Source organism: Amyelois transitella, chromosome 18, assembly GCF_032362555.1.
Source record: "Amyelois transitella isolate CPQ chromosome 18, ilAmyTran1.1, whole genome shotgun sequence".
Lineage (NCBI taxonomy): Eukaryota > Metazoa > Arthropoda > Insecta > Lepidoptera > Pyralidae > Amyelois > Amyelois transitella.
This window is the reverse complement of record NC_083521.1, coordinates 7,937,408-7,960,613: the sequence shown is the minus strand read 5'-3', so window position 1 is coordinate 7,960,613 and position 23,206 is coordinate 7,937,408. Positions and strand designations below refer to the sequence as shown.

The 23,206-nt window shown below is 35.2% G+C and overlaps 3 protein-coding genes across 7 annotated transcripts; 1 reads left to right on the top strand and 2 right to left on the bottom strand.

Annotated features, from left to right (window-relative positions):
* Positions 1–2,399: 2,399 nt before the first annotated feature.
* LOC106137424 (uncharacterized) lies at positions 2,400–17,985 on the bottom strand. Its single transcript, XM_013338245.2, has 8 exons — positions 17,662–17,985; positions 14,773–15,132; positions 13,697–13,906; positions 7,276–13,498; positions 6,626–6,749; positions 4,763–4,941; positions 3,769–3,885; positions 2,400–3,030 (listed from the first exon to the last, which is right to left on the bottom strand). Exons 1-8 carry the CDS (start codon positions 17,830–17,832, stop codon positions 2,885–2,887), a joined length of 7,530 nt encoding a protein of 2,509 aa, XP_013193699.2. The 5' UTR covers positions 17,833–17,985; the 3' UTR covers positions 2,400–2,884.
* A 497-nt stretch (positions 17,986–18,482) lies between these two features.
* On the top strand, positions 18,483–20,967 carry LOC106133330 (uncharacterized). Of its 2 annotated transcripts, XM_060949329.1 has the most exons (6): positions 18,483–18,866; positions 19,128–19,310; positions 19,408–19,497; positions 19,893–20,149; positions 20,245–20,283; positions 20,834–20,945. In XM_060949329.1, exons 2-6 carry the CDS (start codon positions 19,275–19,277, stop codon positions 20,877–20,879), a joined length of 468 nt encoding a protein of 155 aa, XP_060805312.1. In that variant the 5' UTR covers positions 18,483–18,866; positions 19,128–19,274; the 3' UTR covers positions 20,880–20,945. The 2 variants fall into 2 exon arrangements, with proteins under 2 accessions (XP_060805312.1, XP_060805311.1); XM_060949328.1 differs by lacking the exon at positions 20,245–20,283 and having other exon boundaries at positions 18,489–18,866; positions 19,893–20,215; positions 20,834–20,967.
* LOC106133865 (putative nuclease HARBI1) lies at positions 20,407–23,202 on the bottom strand. Of its 4 annotated transcripts, none has more exons than XM_060949325.1 (4): positions 22,647–23,202; positions 22,441–22,537; positions 21,513–21,648; positions 20,407–21,270 (listed from the first exon to the last, which is right to left on the bottom strand). In XM_060949325.1, exons 1-4 carry the CDS (start codon positions 22,787–22,789, stop codon positions 21,143–21,145), a joined length of 504 nt encoding a protein of 167 aa, XP_060805308.1. In that variant the 5' UTR covers positions 22,790–23,202; the 3' UTR covers positions 20,407–21,142. The 4 variants fall into 4 exon arrangements, with proteins under 4 accessions (XP_060805308.1, XP_060805307.1, XP_060805310.1 ...); XM_060949324.1 differs by lacking the exon at positions 22,441–22,537 and adding an exon at positions 22,120–22,252 and having other exon boundaries at positions 22,647–23,200; XM_060949327.1 differs by lacking the exon at positions 22,441–22,537 and adding an exon at positions 22,120–22,252 and having other exon boundaries at positions 21,221–21,270; positions 21,562–21,648; positions 22,647–23,200.
* Positions 23,203–23,206: the final 4 nt, after the last annotated feature.

Genomic DNA, 23,206 nt, shown 5'->3' with positions numbered 1-23,206 from the left:
ACAGAGGTCATTAGCGACCAACGATGTAAAACAAAGCTTGTTATTGACCACCGAGAGTTCCGCCGACACGTGGCCGCGTCCGAGTCACGCGGTCACGTTTTACGGGACGTGCCGCCGGTTACTTTGGTAATGTTTATTTTAAATACGATTATCAATACAAGCCGTGTGGTTCCCGGCACCAATAAAAAAAAAAGAATAGGACCACTCCATCTCGTTCCCATGGATGTCGTAAAAGGCGACTAAGGGATAGGCTTATAAACTTGGGATTCTTCTTCTAGGCGATGGGCTAGCAACCCGTCACTATTTGAATCTCAATTCTATCATTAAGCCAAATAGCTGAACGTGGCCTATCTAGTCTTTTCAAGACTGTTGGCTCTGTCTACCCCGTAAGGGATAAAGACGTGCTCGTATGTATGTATGTATGTATCAATACATACACCTCTCCCTCCTGCCGTTTGTCAGTTGCATCTTCACATCGTGGAGAGGAGCCCGGGGTACACCTTTTGACCATAAACTGGATTGGGTAACCTTTTATTATCGCGTTATGCAACCTCGCCAGCTTAGATTTAGATCCGGCAAACATATTTAGCACTAGAGATTGCCCGCGACTTCGTTAGCCGTTAAACTAAAAAAGCTGACCCCCTGTATGCTCCTTTAGAGGGGCAAGGGGGTTTAGGTAAATCGAAGCGTCAGTTTTCAGAAACAGGCGGACAGATTCGTAAACTAGACTTTTTCAAATTATCTTTCAAGTACAGACGTCAGCGCGAGAAATGAGTTTTGACACACTAACTACTTTTCCCCGCTACCTTAAACTACGCATTTAAATGAAATTTGTATTTTATAGCGTTGTAGGTACATCGTGGCTGTCTACCGAATCGTGCGTGGCAGAACAAAAGCGGCAAAATTAAAAAAGCATTTAGTTTTTAACACTATAATGCTACTAATAATTTGATACTTTGATTTATTATCAGACTTTTTCCAGCATTGCCCTGCTCACTAGTTAAACTGTAAATTAATATTTTATTTGCTGCCGTTACTTTATGCCACGACTAGACAGACTCTACCTGCGACGATCAAGGAATGTATAAATGCTTAATATTTCTAGAAGCTTTCGCGGAAGCGAAGCTAGGGTAATAATAAAACATCAAGTTGAATTAAAATATTTATTGCGAGAGCCGTAATATCTCAATTTGGTATCAAAACATTAACTTACAATCTATCAATAACTTTATTCGAGTAACATAACAATAATCATAATCCTATATCGAAAGAATAAAACGAAATCTATAAAAAAAAATTACTGAACATATATTATGTTTCATCTAATAATATCATCAAGTATTTAGTATTATTGCGTCCCATTTTGGTTTGGTTCAAGATCAAAATGTCATAACCTGAACTATTATCGGTCTCTGCCTGCCCTGAGGGAAACAGGCACAATAAGATAAATTTTATGACCTCAGGTAATCAAAAAGAAAGATTTTCAAATATAATATAACGGAAGGCGCTTATTGATTCGGTACAATTTAGCATTATTAAAAAAAATCTGATAACATATATGTATAAAAAATATGAGGAATTCGAAAATAAAGACTAGGTATAACTTGAGAAACTAATTAAAATGTATAAGTATCATAAAAAGAAAATTATTAATAACATTAATCTCAAAATCAAACAACTTAATAAAGCCAATGATAATAAGAAGTCAGAAGTTTAAAAAAAACAATGTATTGCTAAGCTAAAAGAAATCGTGCATTCGTACAAACTACCTTTTAGCTTAGCAATACGCGCGAAAGACAAGGATAGAGAATGGGATATGCATAGATGTAAAAGAGAAAACATCTACGTGGCGTTGAAAAGGACATAGATATAAAACTCTTCTGTTACTTGGTGGCTGACAAACCACAGCCCAATTCGCTGGGTCGCGTGTAAGCCACGGGCTTCCTCTAAGCTGCCATGATGCTCTACAAAAATTAGTATAGATGGCACAGATACATTCAAAAAGACATATTTTTGGCATGTTTAATAACAAAATGTAAAGCTATGTTTCAGGCACAATAATAAGAATGATATATAATTTCGTTATATAAACAGATCTTATATTATCACAGATCCGAATAAGTATTATGTTTACAGAGTATAAAAACTTGGCATTAAAATTTTACAATACCAACGATTGATTTGTGACAACGAGTATTGAGGATCAATGTAGTTTTCGAAACAGATTCAATTTTGCAAATAGTATTGACGATTTTTAAAGTAAGCCAATTTTTTTGCTTCATTTTGCAAAATGAATGCTTATCACAAAAACTGCTTAATGGTAATTTTTTTAGGGATAAAAAGTTTAAACGTTTTACTTTATTTCTTTTAGCTGCTTTATTATTGCCTTAAATTCTTTATAACAAAGTGCTGCGGCAGTACACAAAATATGGAGGACAAACTTCTAAACAAATTCTAGAAATAAAATTATCTCGATATTTCTGGTAATTTCTGTTTCAAATGAGAGTAATTAGACATTCCTCCGTTTTTGAGACAGAGGAGAAAGAAAAATCCCTTTCTGTATTTTGTGAAACTATGGCTACAATTAGCATGTAGTTCTGAACATAATACACTACGGTTGCTAAATGGGCGCGCCACTGTATATAAAACTTTACACAACTAGTTTTAACACACCATCTAATGTTGAGGCGACGCATATAAATCAGAATATCTCTATAACAGTGCCGCGGAAGCACACATTATCTGGAAGCCAAACTCCTAAATGAACATTTCGGAATGAAAAACTTTTTTTCTGATTAAGGCTTATAAGAAATAAATGGACATTTTCCATTCGTCCGTCTCTCTATAAGGGTAGAAAAAATTAAAATCATATTTCATTTCTTTGCTAAATGAGCGCGCTGCTGGCCATCTGGTTCACTCCGCAGGTTCCGTCCCCACGGTACACGCGGTAGTATCCCTGCTCGCCCCACGACTTGCCCCACGAGTTCTTTATTATCCAGTACGGGAGGTGCTTGTTGAAAAGCGGGTAGTCTGAAAAATTTATGGACAAAGGTTTAATTGACTTTTCAATTTGGCGAATTATACCCGATACCGACGAACTTGTACGAAGTTTGACTTGCTAATGTGGAAGAAGCGAATGAAGTCCTCAGGGTTGTGGCATGTGGAAAGCTGTAGTCTCTATCTACCCCTCCGGGAAAGAGGCGTGATTTACGTATGTATTTAAATTTGAGTTTTAATCTTTTTATTAATTCATTTAAGCTTTATGCACGTAAAATGTACAACAGGTGGACTTAATGCCAGAGAAGGCATTCTCTGCCAGTCAAACCTTTCTTACTGATCACTAAAAGTCCACTAATTGATATGCATCGTGTCTCATTTCGTCAACCAACTGTTTCCACCAGTTACAATCCATCGCATGGTGCAGCGTGGCGCTCATCGGTGATTCATACCTCTCAGAGATCCGACCACCGCTTTGGACTGCGGCCTCAAGGTCTTTTCTCCTCCACTTTACCCGTCAATATTAGACGTTCTAAAGCATACATACATACACATAATCATTTTTCATTCCTTAAGGGGTAGACGAAGTCAAGTCTCACAAAGATTGAAAGGCCACGTTCAGTTTAATGATGGAATCCCAAGTTTATTAGCTTTTCCCTTGGTCGCCTTTTACAGAATCCATGGGAAAGACATGGAGTGGTCAAATTCGAAAGTGCCAGAAACCACACAGTACAACTACAATAACGCATCAAATAAAAATGTATATGTTACCTTTGACCCCATATCCAACTATAAGCACTCCGTGGTCCAGGTTCTTGGGGTCGCACAGCAGTTTCCAGGGGTGCGACACGCCCCCCATGTAGAATTGCATGGCGTTCGCGTTTATACCTTTTCATACAAAAATAGCGTAGATTAAAACGCAATGTATAGTCCATTGCTTAAGGTATTGAAACAAACTATATTGATGTATTTATATGTTGTACATTTTAAAATTAATTTATATAATTCAGAAATTTATTTTTCAATAAAAAGACGTAACTAGGTATAATAACAGAAAACAACATTATTTCAGTATTTAAAGAAATTCGCTATGAAGTTTAAAAGATATGCATTTCCCGCCTAACTAATTACGTATTCCTCCATATTGTTTGTGATTTCCACATTGGGTTTTCCAAACAACATTCCCTAATAAGATTTATTAGCGCATCAACACTTTAATGATTCACAACTAACATTCTTCAGATGTTTACTATAAATATTTAGACATAACGTAGCAAAAATGCTTGAAATTTTACACGAAAACATAAACTGTAAACATCCGAAGGTGTTTGATAATTGAGGTATGCAGAATTTGTTACAAGCAATTAATAGAATGATTGACTGATAACGTCACCGTAGTTACAAAAAGCGTTTTAAAAATTATTGAGGGCGCGGTTATTCGATAAAATATGACACAATTTAGTCTGAACTTTTTAATAATAAAGCCCGCACAAATAAAAAAGTAATAATTACATTGAAGTTACCTTTTTAACCATTGCTGGCAGACAGACAATTGAACGCAAACACTTCGCTAAATAGGTACACATATATGTCCTGGATGTCAGTGACAAGGTTAATTTAAAAAATACTACATTCCATCATTTGTTCGGGAATTAAACCCGGAACCTTAGATTCAGAGGCGAGACGACATTGTCACAACGCCAATGACGCCTCCAGTATTATCGGGAACACGCAACGATGATGAAGATAAAAAACAACTACTTACCAATAGAAATAGGCCCGTTCTTGACCAACCATTTGGCCATATCCGTCTCGTTGGTAGTGATGTTGACGGCGCCAGAAATCTGAACCTTGGCCATCGTCTTGTTGAACGAGCACTTGTCATCTTGCCCTTCGTATGGATAGTCGCGTTCGAGTTCTAACCCTCCAAGCTGCTCTATAGCTCTGAAACAATAATATTTTTTTTATTTTTTATCGAGCAAATACTTACATGACAGATTTTTTTTGTTCAACTTAAATTGTAGTATCCGGCACGCTAATTGCTAGGTTAGACGTGATTTAATGAATATTGAATAACTCTCGAAACTCACAGGTATTAAGATGTATCACACTCGGGTGTCGAATTTTCCAATATACTTAAATCGAACGTACCTCACAGCTTATAACGTATTTTCGATACATTCGTCAAGGAACAAGGAAAGACCGCTTTTATTATGTTTATGCTCAAAAAGTTTTCACTGTTATTCGGGATATTGCAAAAGTCGACCAACGAACATTCCCAAGGCTGATTGAACTATTAAAAGCGTTTAAACATCACCCAATAAACTGAGAATGTAATTAGAAATAAGCTATTATGAGAAAAAGAATCAAGAAATATCTGGCTGGGAATGTAAAACAAACAAATATATACCTCTAGTCTAATAAAATAAGGCAGTACTAATTAGAATATCACGTTGTCCCGATAAATATTTTATTATATGTTGTAAAATTGTTTGATAGCAAAATACATAATTTATTGTTTCAATCTGAGCAAGATTTTTAACGACGTGGCAGAAATAAATTTATGGCCCATTGTTCGATAATAATTATAGTATGACATACTAATTGGATTCGCGTCAATCTCGTGCTTAGGGAAATTCCGATGACTAAACACGCTGAAGTAAGAGCATGACAAACAATACAATAGCAGTCATTTTGATGATTTTTTATACGTTTCTCTTCCATTTTTAGTAATTGTCTTGTTTTCGTCCTTCTTTGGCCACGAATAAATATAATATTTTTTATTTTAATATTTGCATGCTACTATTAATGGCTGATCAGGAGGTAATATGTTTTATGCTACACTTTTTATTAAACTTATCAAAAGCAAATAAAGATTCTATTCTAGAAAAATTAAACGACCCTGATTGTTGTTTGATATAAGGATAATTGGTAACTGATTTGTGATAAAGGCTAATAATCTTGGGATTCTTCTTGTAGGCGATCAGCTGGCAACCTGTCACTATTTGAGTCTAAATTCAATCCAGCCATACAGCTGAACGTGGTCTTTCAGTCTTTTCGTGGCAGTGGGCTCTGTCTAACCGCAAGGGTTTAAAGACGTGATTATGTTTATTATTGATAAACAGCTAGAGATACGGAATGTTTTTCTTTCATAACCAGTAAAGAGTACGGAATTCTGGCAGCAAACAGAATTTAACTATAATTCTGAAACTGCTTTTGATTAATTCCCAGCTGCGGAAAACACTATATGTATATAATATATTTAAAATTTTACAAAAGGCAGACTTAATGCCGTTATCTCTCTGTACCTATGTAATTGTATCTCTGGCTTGTAAGGATAAAGCGAGGTTGGTAGTCTTATTATCATGTTATGTACTCACCTGACTTAATGCTTACAAGCCATTGACCTTCTCTATTCCGTGCTTACCTAGCTCTGTTTGCCGCGCTCTGTACCTTCCTCACTCTATTCAAGTTAAAATTCAAAAATATTAATTCCCGCTGCAGAGTCTCCATTCAATGTTCTGTACCTCCATCCTTTTTTGCCTAATTCGCCCTGTGTGTCCTAAGATATAAACCTTCTTTGTCCTATATTTACCTCACTCTATGACTACGTAAAAAGGACACATACCTATAAGCGTTGTCAGGCAGGCCGCCATTGCAACCGTCGTCCAGCTTGTCGCAGTCCACCAACTCCTGCTCAGACAGAGAGACCAGTTGCCCGCTGCGGAGTTTCCATTGGCCTTCGATGTTGCCTGCACGAAAATTGTTTATTTGTATTCCACTGACTTTTATGCGCAGTTTTCTTTAATTTTCTGTCTTTATCTCTCACATACATACTTCTTTTTTTTTCTCTCAGAAAAGATTTCTCTCGTCTTCCCTACTCGGACGCAAGATTACCATTATAACCCTTATGGGGTAGGCAAAGCCAATAGCTGTCAAGTTTTGAAGGACACATTATGCTAGAAGGCATTGTGATAATTTTCTGTGTTGCTGTTGGTTGATACACACAGGTCTTTATTTAACCTCCTTTATTTAAAATCAAGACGTTACTAAACCTCTCTCATTATCACATGTTCTTTTAAGTAGGTAAAATACCAGATTTGGCTATAACGGCTATAATATGAGGCACAACTTTATGTTATTTAAACCTTTGCTCAGCCGCATTAAATACTTGCACTATCTTACTAGTTAATAAAATTAGTTGAGAATCAAAGTAAATGACAGTATTTACCTAAAAAATGACTGGAAATATTGGATATTTAAGAAAAATGGTTGTACCTGTAACGCTAAACGCCCAGCAGCTGCCACAAGACCCCTGGTCCTTCACCTCAGTCACAGCGCCATGGTCTCTCCAATCATATGATGCAGGGACTGTCTTCATCTCAGGTATTTTCGCTTTACTCATCGGAATGTTATTCTCGTTTCTCAAAACGGTCTTCAAGCCCAGGTACTTACTGGCGAACTCTTCATAAGTCAAGTCAGTAAATCTAGTCACACCATAGGTTGCGGTCCCGAGCTCCCGAACATTAAACTCGTGAATCTTCTTCACGTTTTCTCTGAAAATTTTAAACCTCTTCTCCATCTCACTCTCGTCATTCAAGTAAACCGGCTTGTATGTCTGCAAGAACTCGAAGAACAAGTGCTGTGCTTGTACATCCTGGTACATAGACGTGTACATATCGTTCTGGTAATCGCAAGACACCCGGTACACCGCAGCGTTTCGTAACCACGAACGAACCCACACGTTCACTCTACAAAACTTGTTTAAGTTGCCGTCAGTTACCACCATGCAGTTGTGTTCGTTACTCAATGCGGTGCAGTTTGTAAGTCCTACCTCCATTTTCATCCTATAATGCATACCGGCGACCGCTTGCTTTTCCAAAGAGAAAATTCTCACCACTTTCTGTTTACGAGGGTGAGGATATTTAGCCTCGATGTGCCTCATCGCCTCTTCGGATATCAAAGTCGCAGTCTGCGCATTAAGGAAATCCACATGAGCTTCCAACGGCGTCTCGTCATCTCTACAACTGACTTCGATCTTTCGTCCATTATTGTTCCAAAGCGTTTCAACAATTTTAGCGTTGCACAGCCTCCTAGGTAGATGATCCAATAATTCGCAAGTCGACAAGTCTTCCACCCACTCGTATTTTATACAACTCGTGTAGGCAACTTCGAAATCAATATCAGTTTCTTTGCCTGATCTTACCTTCACAGAATAATTGTTAATTTCAAGAATTTTTTGTTTGTACCGATGTAGTGACTCCATTTCCAGCTGTAGTAGCGCAAGTTCTGCTAATTTTCGAATTTCTTTTTCATCCGCAGTCGACTTCCCACTTTCCATATTGATCCATCTTTTTGCCCGGACTAATTCTGGTTTATAGCACTCTACATCGATCTTTCTGATAATATTACTATGGGGTGTCATATAAATATAAGAATTGCATGTATGAGAAGTTAAAACACGATCTACAAGACACACTTCTCCGCGGTACTTTTTAACATCTACATCTTTTGTGCAATTTGTCGCTGCCACTACTAAGTTTATCTTGATAGGCATTCTTGTATCCAAACTAGGAATAACGTAAGGAGGGCCTACATTTATCATCTTATGAAGTACATCTGGGTCAGCTTCTATGGTTTTTATTGAAGCTGTAACCAAACTAGGTATTGATAGACCCGTGACTACTGTAAAACTCTCATCATCTTCACAAACTGTAACCAAGTTTTTAATTATGAGCTCGTCATCATTAGAAGGATACAACCTTGCATGGCATAGTCTATGATTTACTCCGTCCAGTTCATCGCACTCAGATAAATCCTTATTTTTATGTTTCAAACAGAATGTTAAAGCCACTTCTAAGTACATACGTATCAGTACATTTCGCATTTGCACTGTTGACTGTATGTCATGGATAGATATTAGTTTGTACATATTGTCAGTTTGGGAATTATCATTAATATGTTGAATAGCAATATCAGCATAGTAGTACTTCATTTCTTCATCAAAATCATTGCTATCTCCATCATCTATTTGTCTCTTTGTTCTCTGCATACCAGCTTTAGTTTTATGTTTACAAATGACACTCATGATATCTCGCTTGACATTTTCTCTCGGTCTCTCCCATATTTCTGCCTTACAATGTAACATAACTTTTGTTTTTGGACACTTCGAAGTGAAGCATCTATTCGAAGAGGCATCAAAATTTATATTAATTGTGGTACCCGCAGCGACCTGTTCAGTAACTTTATTTATTTTATCAACTTTATATCCATATTTCGAATTCGATATGTTTTGGTATTTTTCTAACGCGAGCTTCGAAAGTTGCTTATATTTTCTTTTATTAACATCTTGGCTTTCCTTTACGCCTAGTTTAAATGTATTGGTCGTAATGTTATTATTACTGGCTTCGTCATCATCAATATGATTGTCAGTGTAACAAGACACATCAATATTTTTTTGTTCTAACCAAGACCGGTTCCAAATTTTTGAAAAACAAATCAAATAGTTGTCTTCATTAGCTGCATTACACAGCTCAAGTTTAATATCATGTGTAACACATGATGTTCGTTTTGCGACAAAATTAATTCTATACATTATTCCAGCTACCACTTGCGTAGTTACTTTTTTTACTTCTAAAACAACATGTTCACTTTTACTGTTGACTAAGTGTTTGAATTTTTCTAATGAATCTTTTGCAAGTGCTAAGAATTCTGGGCTAGTTGGGTCTTGTTCTACAGGATGACCTTTATGTTTATTAATATTCAAAGTGGTTCGTTTAACGCGATCTGGTACTAAACAGGAAACACTAATTTCTCTTTTCTGAAGCCAAGGTATTTCCATAATTTCCGAGTAACATTTAAAAATACTTGAGTTTATTCCTTCATCATCTGAAGTTATAGTAAAATTAAGTTTTGTAATAACCCCTGAGACAATCTGCACTGTAACTTTGTCCACAGTAACTACTCTGAGTGCTTGCATCATTCCGTTTGTTTTCATAAATTGCTGTGTGGATTCTTCTGCCAAAGCTTTGTATTTAGGATCATTTACATCTTTTTCAGTAGAACCTCCAATAATGTTTCGTTTAGCCCGCGATTTTTGATTATTAATTTCACAGTCAACTGTTATTTCTTTTTTGTTTAACCATGCTTGTTCCCAAACCACAGAGTTACACTTTATAGTATCTCCGTCTGGGGTCGGTTTTATTGTGAAATCAAGTGTGGTTTTAGATCCAGATACAACTTGATATGTTACTTTATCGACACTGATGACTCTATGCGCTTGCGTTTCACCTATTGTCTTTAAGTATTTTTTCATAGACTCCTCTGCTAAAATTTTGTACTTTGGATCATTAGGGTCTCTTTCACTAATACCGCCCGCAAGATGACGTTTTGACCTAGATTTCTGATCTTTGATTTCACACGTGACTGTTATTTCTTTCTTCCTCAGCCAAAACTGCTCAAAAACTTCCGAATGGCATTTTATAACATCTCCTTCACTTGCTGGTTTTATTGTGAAATCTAGTGTGGTTTTGGAACCTGATACAACTTGATGCGTTACTTTATCAACACTGATCACTCTGTGAGCTTGCGTCAGTCCATTTGTCTCTAAATATTTCTGCATAGATTCTTCTGCTAGAACCTTGTACTTCGGATCATTAGGGTCTCTTTCACTGGCACCACCAGGTAACTGTCGTTTTGTCCTCGATTTTTGATCATTGATTTCACATTTAACAGTAATTTCCTTCTTATTCAGCCAAGGCTGCTCCCAAATTTCAGAATGGCATTTTATTACATCTCCGTCACTTGCTGGTTTTATTGTAAAATCTAATGAGGTTTTAGAACCTGACACAACTTGATAAAATACTTTATCAACGCTAATTACTTCATGAGATTGCGTCTCTCCTATTGATTTCAAGTATTTTTGCATAGACTCCTCTGCTAAAACCTTATACTTAGGATCATTGGTGTCTTTTTCAGTAACACCACCCGGTAATTGTCGTTTTGTCCTTGATTTCTGATCATTGATTTCACATTTAACTGTAATTTCCTTCTTATTCAGCCAAGGCTGCTCCCAAACTTCAGAATGGCATTTAATTACATCTCCCTCACTTAATGGTTTTATTGTAAAATCGAGTGTGGTTTTAGAACCTGAAACAACTTGATAAGTTACTTTATCAACACTGATCACTTTATGAGCTTGCGTCATTCCATTTGACTCCAAGTATTTTTGCATAGACTCCTCTGCTAAATTTTTGTATTCTGGATCATTGGGATCTCTTTCACTGATGCCACCAGCTAGCTGACGTTTTGTCACTGATTTCTGACCGTGGTTTCTTGAATCTTGGATGTGACTATTTTCCTGTTTTCCAGCAGCACCCAAATTATGATGCATGAATTCTTCAGCTATAGTTTTGTGTTGTGGAAGGTTAGCATCTTTTTCTAAACGCTTTTCGATTTGTTCAAATGTCTTTGGTTGGCGTTCATTAAACATACAGTCTACTGTCATGTTTTTCTCATTAAGCTCTGAATTGACCCATACATCAGAATGACATGAACTAGTTTTATTATTCAGTGACATTACGGTAAAATCAAGATAAGTTGAAATTATCACTTTACCAGTAATTTTAACTCTTGCCACATCGACACGAACTACATCGTAGGTTTCTTTGATTCCTGTTTCTTTGAGGTATTTTGCTAATGACTCTTTTGCCAATTCAATATCAAATCGTGGGTCTTCTGGATTTAATAACTGCTGTTGTACTTTTCTTTTTTCTTCGGAAGAATTAAACATTTCTTTATCATTGGTTGAATAATTGTCTTGACAAATTACTTTCATTTCTTTGCCATCTTCCAACCAAGGTCTTTCCCAGGTTTTCACAGTACATAACCGCAAAGTTTCGTTAGCTAAAAGATCACAATTTTCGATTTCAACATCAACATTATTATCACATTTTGTAAAACCGACTAAAAAGTCTATACTTGTTAAAAGACCAGCTATAAGTTGAGTCGACGCTGATTTGATGCTGACAATTTTTTGTCTGTTAACCCTGTTCGATTGTGACTCTAAATATGCTAAAGCTTCTTGAGCTATTTGAATAATTTTTGGATCGTTCATGTGTTCAATGGATGTAAATTTTTGTTTTTCACTTGAAAAACTTGCGTCTAATGGTGTGTCTATACAATTATATATAACTTCACTCTTTTTCAGCAAATCTCTTTGAAATATTTCAAAATCGCAAAGTTTTGATCCAAGTTCATCTAAGACTTTGCAATTTTCTCGCTTTGTGAAAATAGTAGTTTTACTACAATTCATAAATACAATTTTTGCTGATACCCTTGTCAATACACCTGAACCTCGTTGAGTACTTGCTGAAATAATTTTTGCCACTTTGATTGCATTCTCATTCGCCGATTCAGACTCCAGTTTTTCAATGGCTTTATTCATCAACTTATATAGTAGAGCATCGTCAGTTGGTATTTGAATAGGAATATTATAATTTTCACTTTCATCATTATAGCAAAAAGCATTTAATACTTCCGGGTCATCTTTACGTGTTCCATCTATCACGCTATTACAAATATTAATTGATTTCTCTTTGCTCCCTTTCTGTGGTATCACAACACGCGCTTGTAAGTAGATAAAATGACGATCATTTTCAAATTCCTCCTCGGCAGTAATAACTTCTTTCAAGATCCGTTGCGCTTTTAAAGGATATATTTCATTTAAGTAATCCACCATGGTTTGAGCGATACCGTAAAGGAATTTAGCGTTTTTTATATTTTCTTTAATTTTAGTATATTTATTGATTAAAGACATAACGTCTATATCATTTGCGTAACTCCTTTTATTCCTCGAGGTCTGTCTTTTGTTTTTAGTTGAATAACCAGCAAAATTGAAAAAATTAATTAATTCGTCTATAGTTTTCTTTTTCTCTTCGGACAAAGTATTGACAGCTCTGTCGTTGTTTGCAGAGTTTGAGTTTTCACTGAAATGTTTAGCAGACTCGATTTCAATGTTATGTTTACTGATATCTTCATGATTGGAAGATTTTGTTGCAGATATAAATGAGTCGGTTGAAGTTTGAAACTGGTCGTAAGGTATTATTTGTTCTTCTATGACCTTAATTTCTTGATCAGATAGACCTTTTTGGGTTTGTTGTGACTGCAGATCTTTATTGTATATGGCCTTTAAAATATCATCGGCTGATCCAGTATTAGCGATTTTATCGTAATCAGGCGTAGGTTTTACAGTATCGTCGGATTTATCATCACCATCAGACCCCTCTGGTACAACTTCACCATTATCACCAAATAACCACGTTTCAGTGCAGTTATTGGACAATATGGCCCTGTACTTGGCCCCACTAGGCAATTTGATCCATGGTTTTTCAAGGATCGAAATTTTGCAAGGTACGGTGAAAGAGCATAATTCGTCTTCTGGAGTAGTACAGTTGTTATAATCAACTGAAACGGTTAGTACATACCTTACTCCATTTACGACCTAGAAAAGAAACATTAAACTTTGATGAATAATAATAGACCTACAGGAATTATTAATTTGACTAAATGAGTTTCAAATTATAAAGTTTAACCAAGTTGATAATCGTCAAAATCTTTTTAAATCAAGATGAAACTTTACATATTAGGATAAGTTTGCTTTCGAAAAATAGTTCTTCAAACATGATAACCCTTCAAATACCTGAACTTGTCTCTCGACCTCAATGACTTTATTGAGGCTGTGCCTAATGTTAGGGTCGTGCCTGTCCAGCTGTTTGACGCCCACAGCAGCAAGCTCGGCCACCCCTGGAGCCTCAGGGTCCACTCGGGATCCACAGCCGATACAAACCGCGCTGTTCCTACGGATGGGCTCCTCACGTGGTATAGCTACAAATTGCTCCCCTGATGTGGCCTAAAATTGAAATTGAAAAAATATAACTTTCGCCAGAAACTTCAGATGTAATGTAGTTTTCCCATACTGTGGGAAATTCGAGAAATTGTTAGTGTCGATCAGTAAGATTCGTGTTCATATTAATTAAGTTGAATCTTAATTATTTATCGACAGTTAAGAAATGACAAATTGTTAACAAGCAAATATTTATATTAAAAAAAACCATTTGTATTTTTGTTTATAACAAATAAACACCAAAACTACTAAACCGAATAATTTTGTAAATTTGGCACAGTGATAAAATAGACCATCAGATAAAATAGAAATCGCTTCACGCTACCATTACATATTGCTAGGCTTTATCAAAAACCGTGGAATAAACTCGCTCAATAATGCGTACTTTAAGAAAAATCAACCTCTTTCGCCAAGGGTTAATTGGGTCAAGTCGCATGAAAGATAAAAGATTTTTAGGTCAAAGTTGTTGATCCTGCGGGTGACAAACAACCATTTATTTTTATTTGTGGCCAATATGAATGGTAACAAATATATCAGGAACAATGTCTTTAAAGTGTAAAATACAGTATCTATTTACATATAAATACGTACGAGCGTATATGTACACTACTCATTTCATTACCAAACCAAATCAATCTACATTGTCCGAACATTTCGAGCATCGACAGTTTCAATGTTGAAGTTTCCGACACAAAAAAACATAGGTACCTGTTCTAACCAATAGTTCGATGACATGTAGTCTAGTAGACATATCAATTCCATCATTAACAGCCACAAGCTGAACGTGGCTTTTCAGTGTTTTCGACACTATTGGTTCTGTCTACCCCGTAAGGAACCATTACGTGATATATGTTAAATATTTTAAATCATACCTCTGTATTAGGACGAATTTCATTGTCAAGTTCTACTGGTTTACGAGATAAAACAGGAGCCTCATCCGAGGGTCCTTGTCCTCCTCCTTCCAGGTCCGTCTCAGAAGTACTCTCCAGGGCGTGAGACACTACAGGAGACTCAGATGCCTCGGGGACCTGAGACTCCACTGGGGCCTCAGATGCTCCAGGAACCTGAGATGCCAAAGAGGCGTCCGAATCCAAAGTATAATCCTCGCAATTATACACATTATCTTGTACAGTTACTCCACTCTCCTGAAGGCTCACTGTGCATGAGCACTTGAAGAATTTTTGGGTTTCTTTCTCCTTAAGTTTCACTTGGATCCTGTAGCAGTCTCCCTCCTGAAACAAAACTTATTCTTAGTGATCAACTAGAGCACGCCCGCGGCTCCGCCCGCATTTAAAGAAAGAGCCCATTAGTTTTTGTAGAATTTCTGATAAATAAATAAATATCTACGGGACAAACTACAGGAATAAATGACTAAAGAGATTTTGCATACAGATTACTGAAACGAATGGATTAAAATGATAAATTTAATGAGGGATTAATTCATTCATTCATATAATCACGTCTTTATCCCTTGCGGGGTAGACAGAGCCAGCAATCTCGAAAGACTGGCAGGCCACGTTCAGCTTGTTAAAAGGGGATTAACGAACATTTACCTATTAACGAACATATACCTAACTTTACTATAACTAGTACCCAATATATAAAAATTATGCACGGAAGCTAGCTAGAAACATGAAGTCACTGCCTACCTCTCCAGGGAGGAAGCGTGATTTTATGTATTTAAGACAGAGGATGGTAAAGGGTCAGGTCAAAAGTACCCGAAACCGCCGAGCTTGCATGAAGAGAGTTATAAATATGGATGAAGCGACGGAAGTATGCAGAGATCGTGGCAAGTGGAAAGAGGTAGTCTCTGCCCACCCCTCCGGGAAAGAGGCGTGATTTTATGTATGTAAGACAGAGGATTTCATGTTGACTTCTTAAAAATCGTAATTTTCCTAACAAGAACATCACATCACGTGCATGATAATAGATCTAAAAATATCTTAATCTTTATTAGGGAACAAGAACAAAGAACAAAAATTGGCATTCATAATACAATGTGAACACATCATAAAACACATTGATGTTATTTTATGTGTAACTTATTAATGACATCATAAAAAATCCTTGTGACTATGAATAAGAGATGCTTGAGATAATTTCCTTATCTATCCATCTTTAGCTTAGCTCACATATTGATAAACAGCTATTTGGCATGAAAAGTACAGATTTTTCTGCATACATACATATAATTACGTCTATATCCCTTGCGGGGTAGACAGAGCCAACAGTCTTGAAAAGACTTATAGGCCACAATCAGCTGTTTGGCTTAATAATATATCAAATAGTGACTGGTTGCTGGCCTGTTGCCAAAAAAAGATTTACAAGTTTATAAGCCTATAACTGTGTCACCTTTTACGACATCCATGGGAAAGAGATGGAGCAGTCCTATTCTTTTGGCACAGGGAACCACATGGTACATAGATTTTTCTATCAAGGACAGAACCACCTGATTCATTTTGATGTAACTTGGCATATAAGTAATTGATATAGGGGTTATTAATATGGGTGCAAGGATTGTGGTAAGTGGAAAATTGTAGTTTCTGTCTACACTTCTGAAAAATATTGATTGTATGTATATATGAGTAATAGAGGGATCCCACAAAATGAGCAGCTCACAAAGCAACATTTCCTAGATTAGATCTCTTTTAACTTATTTTTCTCTTTTCTCTAATTGAATGTGGAAGAAGCAAAATAAGTAGCATTGGAAGCGGTAGTAGTTATAATTAGATTTTAAGTGATGTGACGTCAATACGTGATACCTTGTATCCAATTTTAAAAATAAATCTATTCTGTTCTATTCTAACTTTTAAAATAGTCATTGCTACATGGACTTAGTGGGATTTGAACCTGTGCCTTGCTGCGCATCATGCATTTAACTGGGCACCTTACCAATTTGACCACTGACGAGGCTATTAATACCTAATACTGTAACATAAAACAATTTTAAGTTTACTTAGTCAAAGATCAAAAATCAAACCCTCATAGTTGTATAACATGACTGTATGTTAGTTTTTATTCAGAACAGATTTCATTCAGATGCAATGCATACTATATGATCGAAATTCGAATAAACATTTATATTAGCAACTTGGTACACATGAAATTTTATGTGCAAATCAGTAAAAGAAAAGAAAATGCTGCAGTGCAGTTTGTTACCACTTCTTCTGCACTGACGCCTTGGAAGCGGCATTTAACGTAGTTTTAAAGTAATTTGTTTGACGTCAACCAATGTTGTGAAACTAAAAGTTTTGACAATTATTAAGGGATATGAAGTATCCTATAATAATAAATAAAAATTTTGAATTTTGAGAACCTATTCATATTGTCGATTTTTATTTATTTATCAACAGGTGCCAATTCATATGGTTTTATTCACATTAATTTTCACCTTGTACCTATACTTAGTAAAAATTTCAACTTCTTGTTTCAATCATTCGATAAAGAAAACAATTTTATTTGCTACACCGTTGATGATAGATAAATCAATTGCCTTTTCAATTTAATATCTTGATAGTTTATGTAATAGACCATAATATGGTTTCAGAAAAATCATTATTTATAGTGAAAATCATTCATTTTTGGAATTTTATCAGAATGTTAAGAAGTATCTACTGTCATTAAAATAAACCAATTAAATACCTACTATATCATTAAAACCGTATGTAGTTAAGAAGTAAATAATTATATTGAATAATGATAAAGTTGGTCTGCAGAATGATAACCCTCGGGTGAAACTACTACAAAAACAACCCACTTACAGTCGCTTGCGCACTAAGCAGGATTCCATCTTCATAGTAGTATTGGTGATTAGACAAGTTATTTAAAAACTCAATAAAACCATTTAATAGTCTTTGCTCATCGTTCACATTAATATCGGACCTACAGGCTGAGAAAATGCACAACACACACAAAAAAATTAAACAACGCATGATGACTATATCTTTCACACAACCATCGCTGTGGAACTTCAAAACGAAATTAAGTACTGATAATTTACTATACTTTTGCGCACAAGTGTTTGATTCATTCGTTTACAAAATAAATTGGACAGTTTGTTTGTGTTTGTGTTGTTTTGTTGTGTCATGATCATGATGTCATTAAAGTCTTCAGCATATATGTCAAATCTTTGTGCCTTGACTTGACTGTCATTCAAAAGGATCAAATCGTCTTGGTATTCAAAATACTGCTCGGATCTCGTTGTTTTAGTTAAATATTGCTAGTTTTAATTAAGTACATAACTACCTCAAGAACTTATTTAGATGTTTATCCATTACATACTTAGGCCACTTGGAGGCTTACCACAACCTTTTATAGAACCGTTCAAATATTAAGGCAGTTTATTAGCAGGCCTGCTCAAAACTCCTACCATGACGTCTTATAAGGTGAACGGTTTAAGCTGAATGATGAACGGTTATTTTGTCTATGGCTCAATGTGGAGATGTCAATAAAGAAACGTTCAAACCTCTAATAAAAATAATAATACCATAATAATACAATAATAATATAATTAAAGATAACAAATACTATTAAATTACTTAAATATGAAGTTAACCTAAATTTTTCTGAATTGCAATGCATTGTTGCACGCTATAAAATACTTTAATTTGTATAAATTAAATAAATGTTAGTTTAAAATGGTTTTGAACGAATCGGCCTGTCACATAAATTTAAAGTAGGTACCTGCTAGAATACTTGAGTGATACTTGAAAGTTTTCGATAACTTTAAATTCGTCCCTTAGTCATAAATAATGTTTTTAATGTGTAGAGCCGTTCTGCAACCATTTGAAATATCCTTTTTTTACTTGTCACGGCTTTTTAAGTCGACGCGCCTTACCTCACAACAGTTTTAGAAGTTTGCCGGATCGCAGTGATTTTTAGTATTCTTAACTTTTGAGGCTATTATTTATTTTACAAGAAAACTATATAATGTCGTAAGTAGAAAGTGTTTACTTATAATACCAAGGTATGTAAACATTGATTCCTTTATTTCTTAGAGTCATCTTCATCCTACTCCCAGCTTCACCTGCTTAAATCAATAATCTTTACTTTTGCAGTAAGTTTCGGAAATCCTTATTTAGTGAAACCTGCAGATTTAAAATCTCTAGCCCTACCAGTTTGCCTGGTGTGTTGACCTACAGGCACTCAATCCATGAGTTTTCTCTTTTAATTACATTGTCTCAGTTTTAAACTATACCTAAATGTTCTTTAACTGTTTTTGTTTTAGTACTGGGTGGACCTGAAGGCCAAAATAAAACGTAAAAATAGAACAATTCGAGAGAGCATCAGCAGGACAGGAGGGGGCTCGCCAAGTGGGGAAGAGCTAACAGAAATTGACATAAAATTTTTAAGTATCCTTGGTGTGGAATATGGCATGGGTTTACCAGCGGTGCAGGTGAACCCATTGCAGGTAAGATCCCTTAAATACATTAAAGCCTACAAGTTATAATTAATACAAAAAATATATGTTATGTTATATATGTATTAATGAAACCATTTATTTTTAGGATGATATGAGACCTGAAGCTGGCCCCTCTGGCATTCGAGGTATTGAAGTCGAATCCATTACAGAAGAATGGTTAGAAGTTCCTTCTAGTGTATGTATTCAATTTCATTATTACTAGATTGAGATAAAACATTAATATTTATTGACTAAGGCATCGTGATCTCAAAATGTGTTGTCATAGGCGCCTAGTACATAAAACTAAGTGAATAGACTATATCATAGTAGCCTAGTGATGATGAATTATATACCATACTGATTGTATTTTGTATAATAAATTTAACAATTTGATTACATTACAAAGCCATATAGCTGAGCATGGCTTAGCCCTTTTGAGACTGTTGGCTCTGTCTACTCCTATGGTCATAGAATGTGATTAGGTATATGAATAATTCAATGCTTTAAGTCTTCTTGAGACTGTAAGCTCTGTCTACTCCTATGGTATAAGAATGTGATTGTATGAATGAATATTTCAATTGTTATTTTCAGGTATCTCAAACTGTTAGTTCTATCGAGGCAGATTCTCTACCTGCAGAGGTAGAAATTACTACTGCATCATCAGATCCTTCACAAAGCCACGCAGCAGCTGTCTCTGATGAGGCTGTCGGCGTCGAAGTACCTAGTGTGGTACAGGCTGAAGCCCCGCCACAACCTAGGCGACGGTGCGGACGTGCTCATTTAACAGCTGCAGAAGCAAGGGTGCAAATAGTTGAAGCTGCACGACAGAGGGCTGCTACTGAAGCTGCAAATAGTTTAATACTTCAAGAAGCTATTTGTCTCTTCCGTGAATTAGTGGCTATAATTAGAAGTAGGTGAGCAATAATTAATTTATTCAATGTGCCAAATTCATCAAAATTGGTCCAGTAAACCATTTCAAAATGTCAATCATTTCTCTTAATAATATTGGTATAGCTAATCCATTAATAACTTGAAGTTTTCTTTGAGATATTCACTTTTCTGCAAATATACAGAATGTTTTGTATATATTTAAAATAAAAAAATGTTTTATTTAATTTTTATTATAATTATTAAGTTATTTTAAAATATGTCATTTTGGAATGAGCAAAATTAAAACTAGAACTACTTTTAAAAAAGAAAAAAGAAAGATGATTACTAAGCAAAATTAAATTTACAAATTAAATTATTCATGTAAAATTCTTTTACTTAACATAACATAACATTTACATTTACTTATTATATATATATATATACATTTACTTATTGAATAAGTACTTTTATGCTTTTACATAATAAAATATTGGTATTCAATTTAATTTAATAACAATAAAAAAACTATATTACTTTGATGAATATTAAATGAAAAAGATTATTGTTCATAAACTACCTGCATAGCTACTTATAAATTACTCTTAAAAACGAAATATTATTGAATAAAAATCTGCAATAAAATTCTATTTTTTGATTTTCAGGTACGGCGAAGAGCCCAGAGACGTGCCACAAGATCCCGCCGTGTAGATATACCACGTTGAAGCTCAATGTTGTGTTGCCCAGCTGGTTCATGAAGAGCTTCCACTGGTGGTTGTTGTGCAACTTCCCTTGCTTGCTCTTCTTCTGTCAACCTTACTTCAGGCAAGTTGTTTTCATTACGAATATTGTGCAATATTACACAAGCATTTGTAATGAAGCCAGCAACCTGTGGTTGATAATGCAACACCCTGTGGCACAAGAGACACCGGAAACGTGCTTTGAGAAGACCTATAGTTCTTTCTATCACATTCCTAGCCTTTACATGCTTTTGTGTATAATATGCTTCCGGTGTAGACACACCGGAAGCACATATAACCAGACGGTTCTGCATCCAAAATAGGTGTCATAATCGTTCTTCGTTGTGAGTACCCAGAGTCACCTGGAAATAAACATTATAACTCTGTTATTTTTTTATTTTATTTGAACATTCATATTTTATATAAATTTAATGATACATTTTTATTTTAAAATTGTATCCTACAAGTATTTTTGACTTTTAAAATTTTATTTCATGTTTTTAATTGGTCTAGTTTTAATTGAAAGTGTGTTAAAAATATATCTTTCAAACAATATTGTTCACATTATTTGCTATAATAAGTTCACCAACAAAGGTTTTCTTACCTAAAAGCCATGTTGCTTCAGACCCTAAATTTTCCAAATGGTAACGTACAGGATGGTGGCTCCATATAAATGAGTCATGAAATGACCCTGGATGACTCGCATCAACACTTAGAATTTGTTGATCCGCATCACAAATCTGAAAAAAAAATAATAAGAAAAATTTGAAATTACTAAAGTGGTTCAATGGAAAAAAAAATTGTAAGTATGTATATTAGAAAATCATTGGTGGGAGAGTAGTTTTAGCCAACTCATAAACATGAAAAGTTCATAGACATTGTTCCTGAATTAGGGCTGGCCCGGGCCCAGGGAGGCATCCAGTAGACGTGTACGTAGTATATACCTATTCAATATACATTTTTCAAAATTACTCGATTATACCTACATTATAATAAGGGACAGGCTTATAAATTTGGGATTCTTTTTTTAAGGTGATAGACTAGCAACCTACCATTATTTGAATCTCAATTCTATCTACCATTAATCTCGGCCTATCAGTATTTTTGGGACTGTTGGCTGATTCTGAATACCCCGCAAGGGACATAGATGTGATCATGTTTGTATGTGTTATATATTATGCTATAAAACTATTAAATAAAAGTTTATTTACCAACTGAACATTTAGAGAATGGAATTTCTTTCTACAGAAATATCTATCTTCATGCTCATTCGGCCTTACTATGCGAACATGGGTACAATCAATACATCCAATCACACCAGGGATACCAAATTTATTGAAAAATCTGCAGGCAAAAAAGGCATATTGTTATCAAACTTAATTATTGATATAATATAAATAAAATTAGCTAAGTAAATATAAGCGTGCCTTAATCTTTTTAACTGACGACTTTCATAAGTCTGTGGGAATTTTATATATTTGTATAAGAGAGGATTACTATTAAAATAATGTACTTTATGGAACTTGATTGACCTTTGCTTCTATGCTTAAATCAGTTGCTCTTTTAGAGCTTTTTGCCATTATTGGCTCCAGCTCTTCACAAAGTTTGTGCACCAAGTCTGCGGTTAACCTAGACAAGTAAGATACGAGTAATTATGTTATCATGTTGTTGAGAAGAGAGAGATAGATCTTTCTTTATGATAGAGCATAAGGCGGTTGATATGTGAACATTTACATACCTGTACTCCTTGATGAAAGCATTTTCATCTAAGTCAAAAGGATCATTATTTTCTCTGTTCCTTAAACGTTTCTTTTTATTTGCCATTCTGGATTCGTTGAAATCACTTTCCAAAAACTCAAACAGTTCATACTCGTCACACATCTTTGCAATAATGTTAGGGGTGTTATTAATGTTTACACAACTTACTCTTCTGTAGATTTAACTTTTTTGAAAAATTCATAGGTATTTAATCAAATTCTTATTAAACAATAGCTTTGCATGTATTTTAATGCCCTTTATCCTACAAATCCTTAGGAAACAAACACGGAACATTTGGTGAATATCTTACAAAACAACGCCAAAATGTCCAAAGAAGCTACCTGAAAGTAACTTTTTAAGAATCGCTTTATTTGACATTTGCGACGAGCAAGAAACAATTCCTGCTGTCAAAAGTGGCCGTTGTGGTAGGAAAACTCTATACAAAAAAAATGGTGAACGGTTTACTGAGCAGACCTGCCGCAGGCCTGCTTATAATTGATGTCATGGTACGAAAAAGCAGAGCAGTTCAATTTAGGTCCT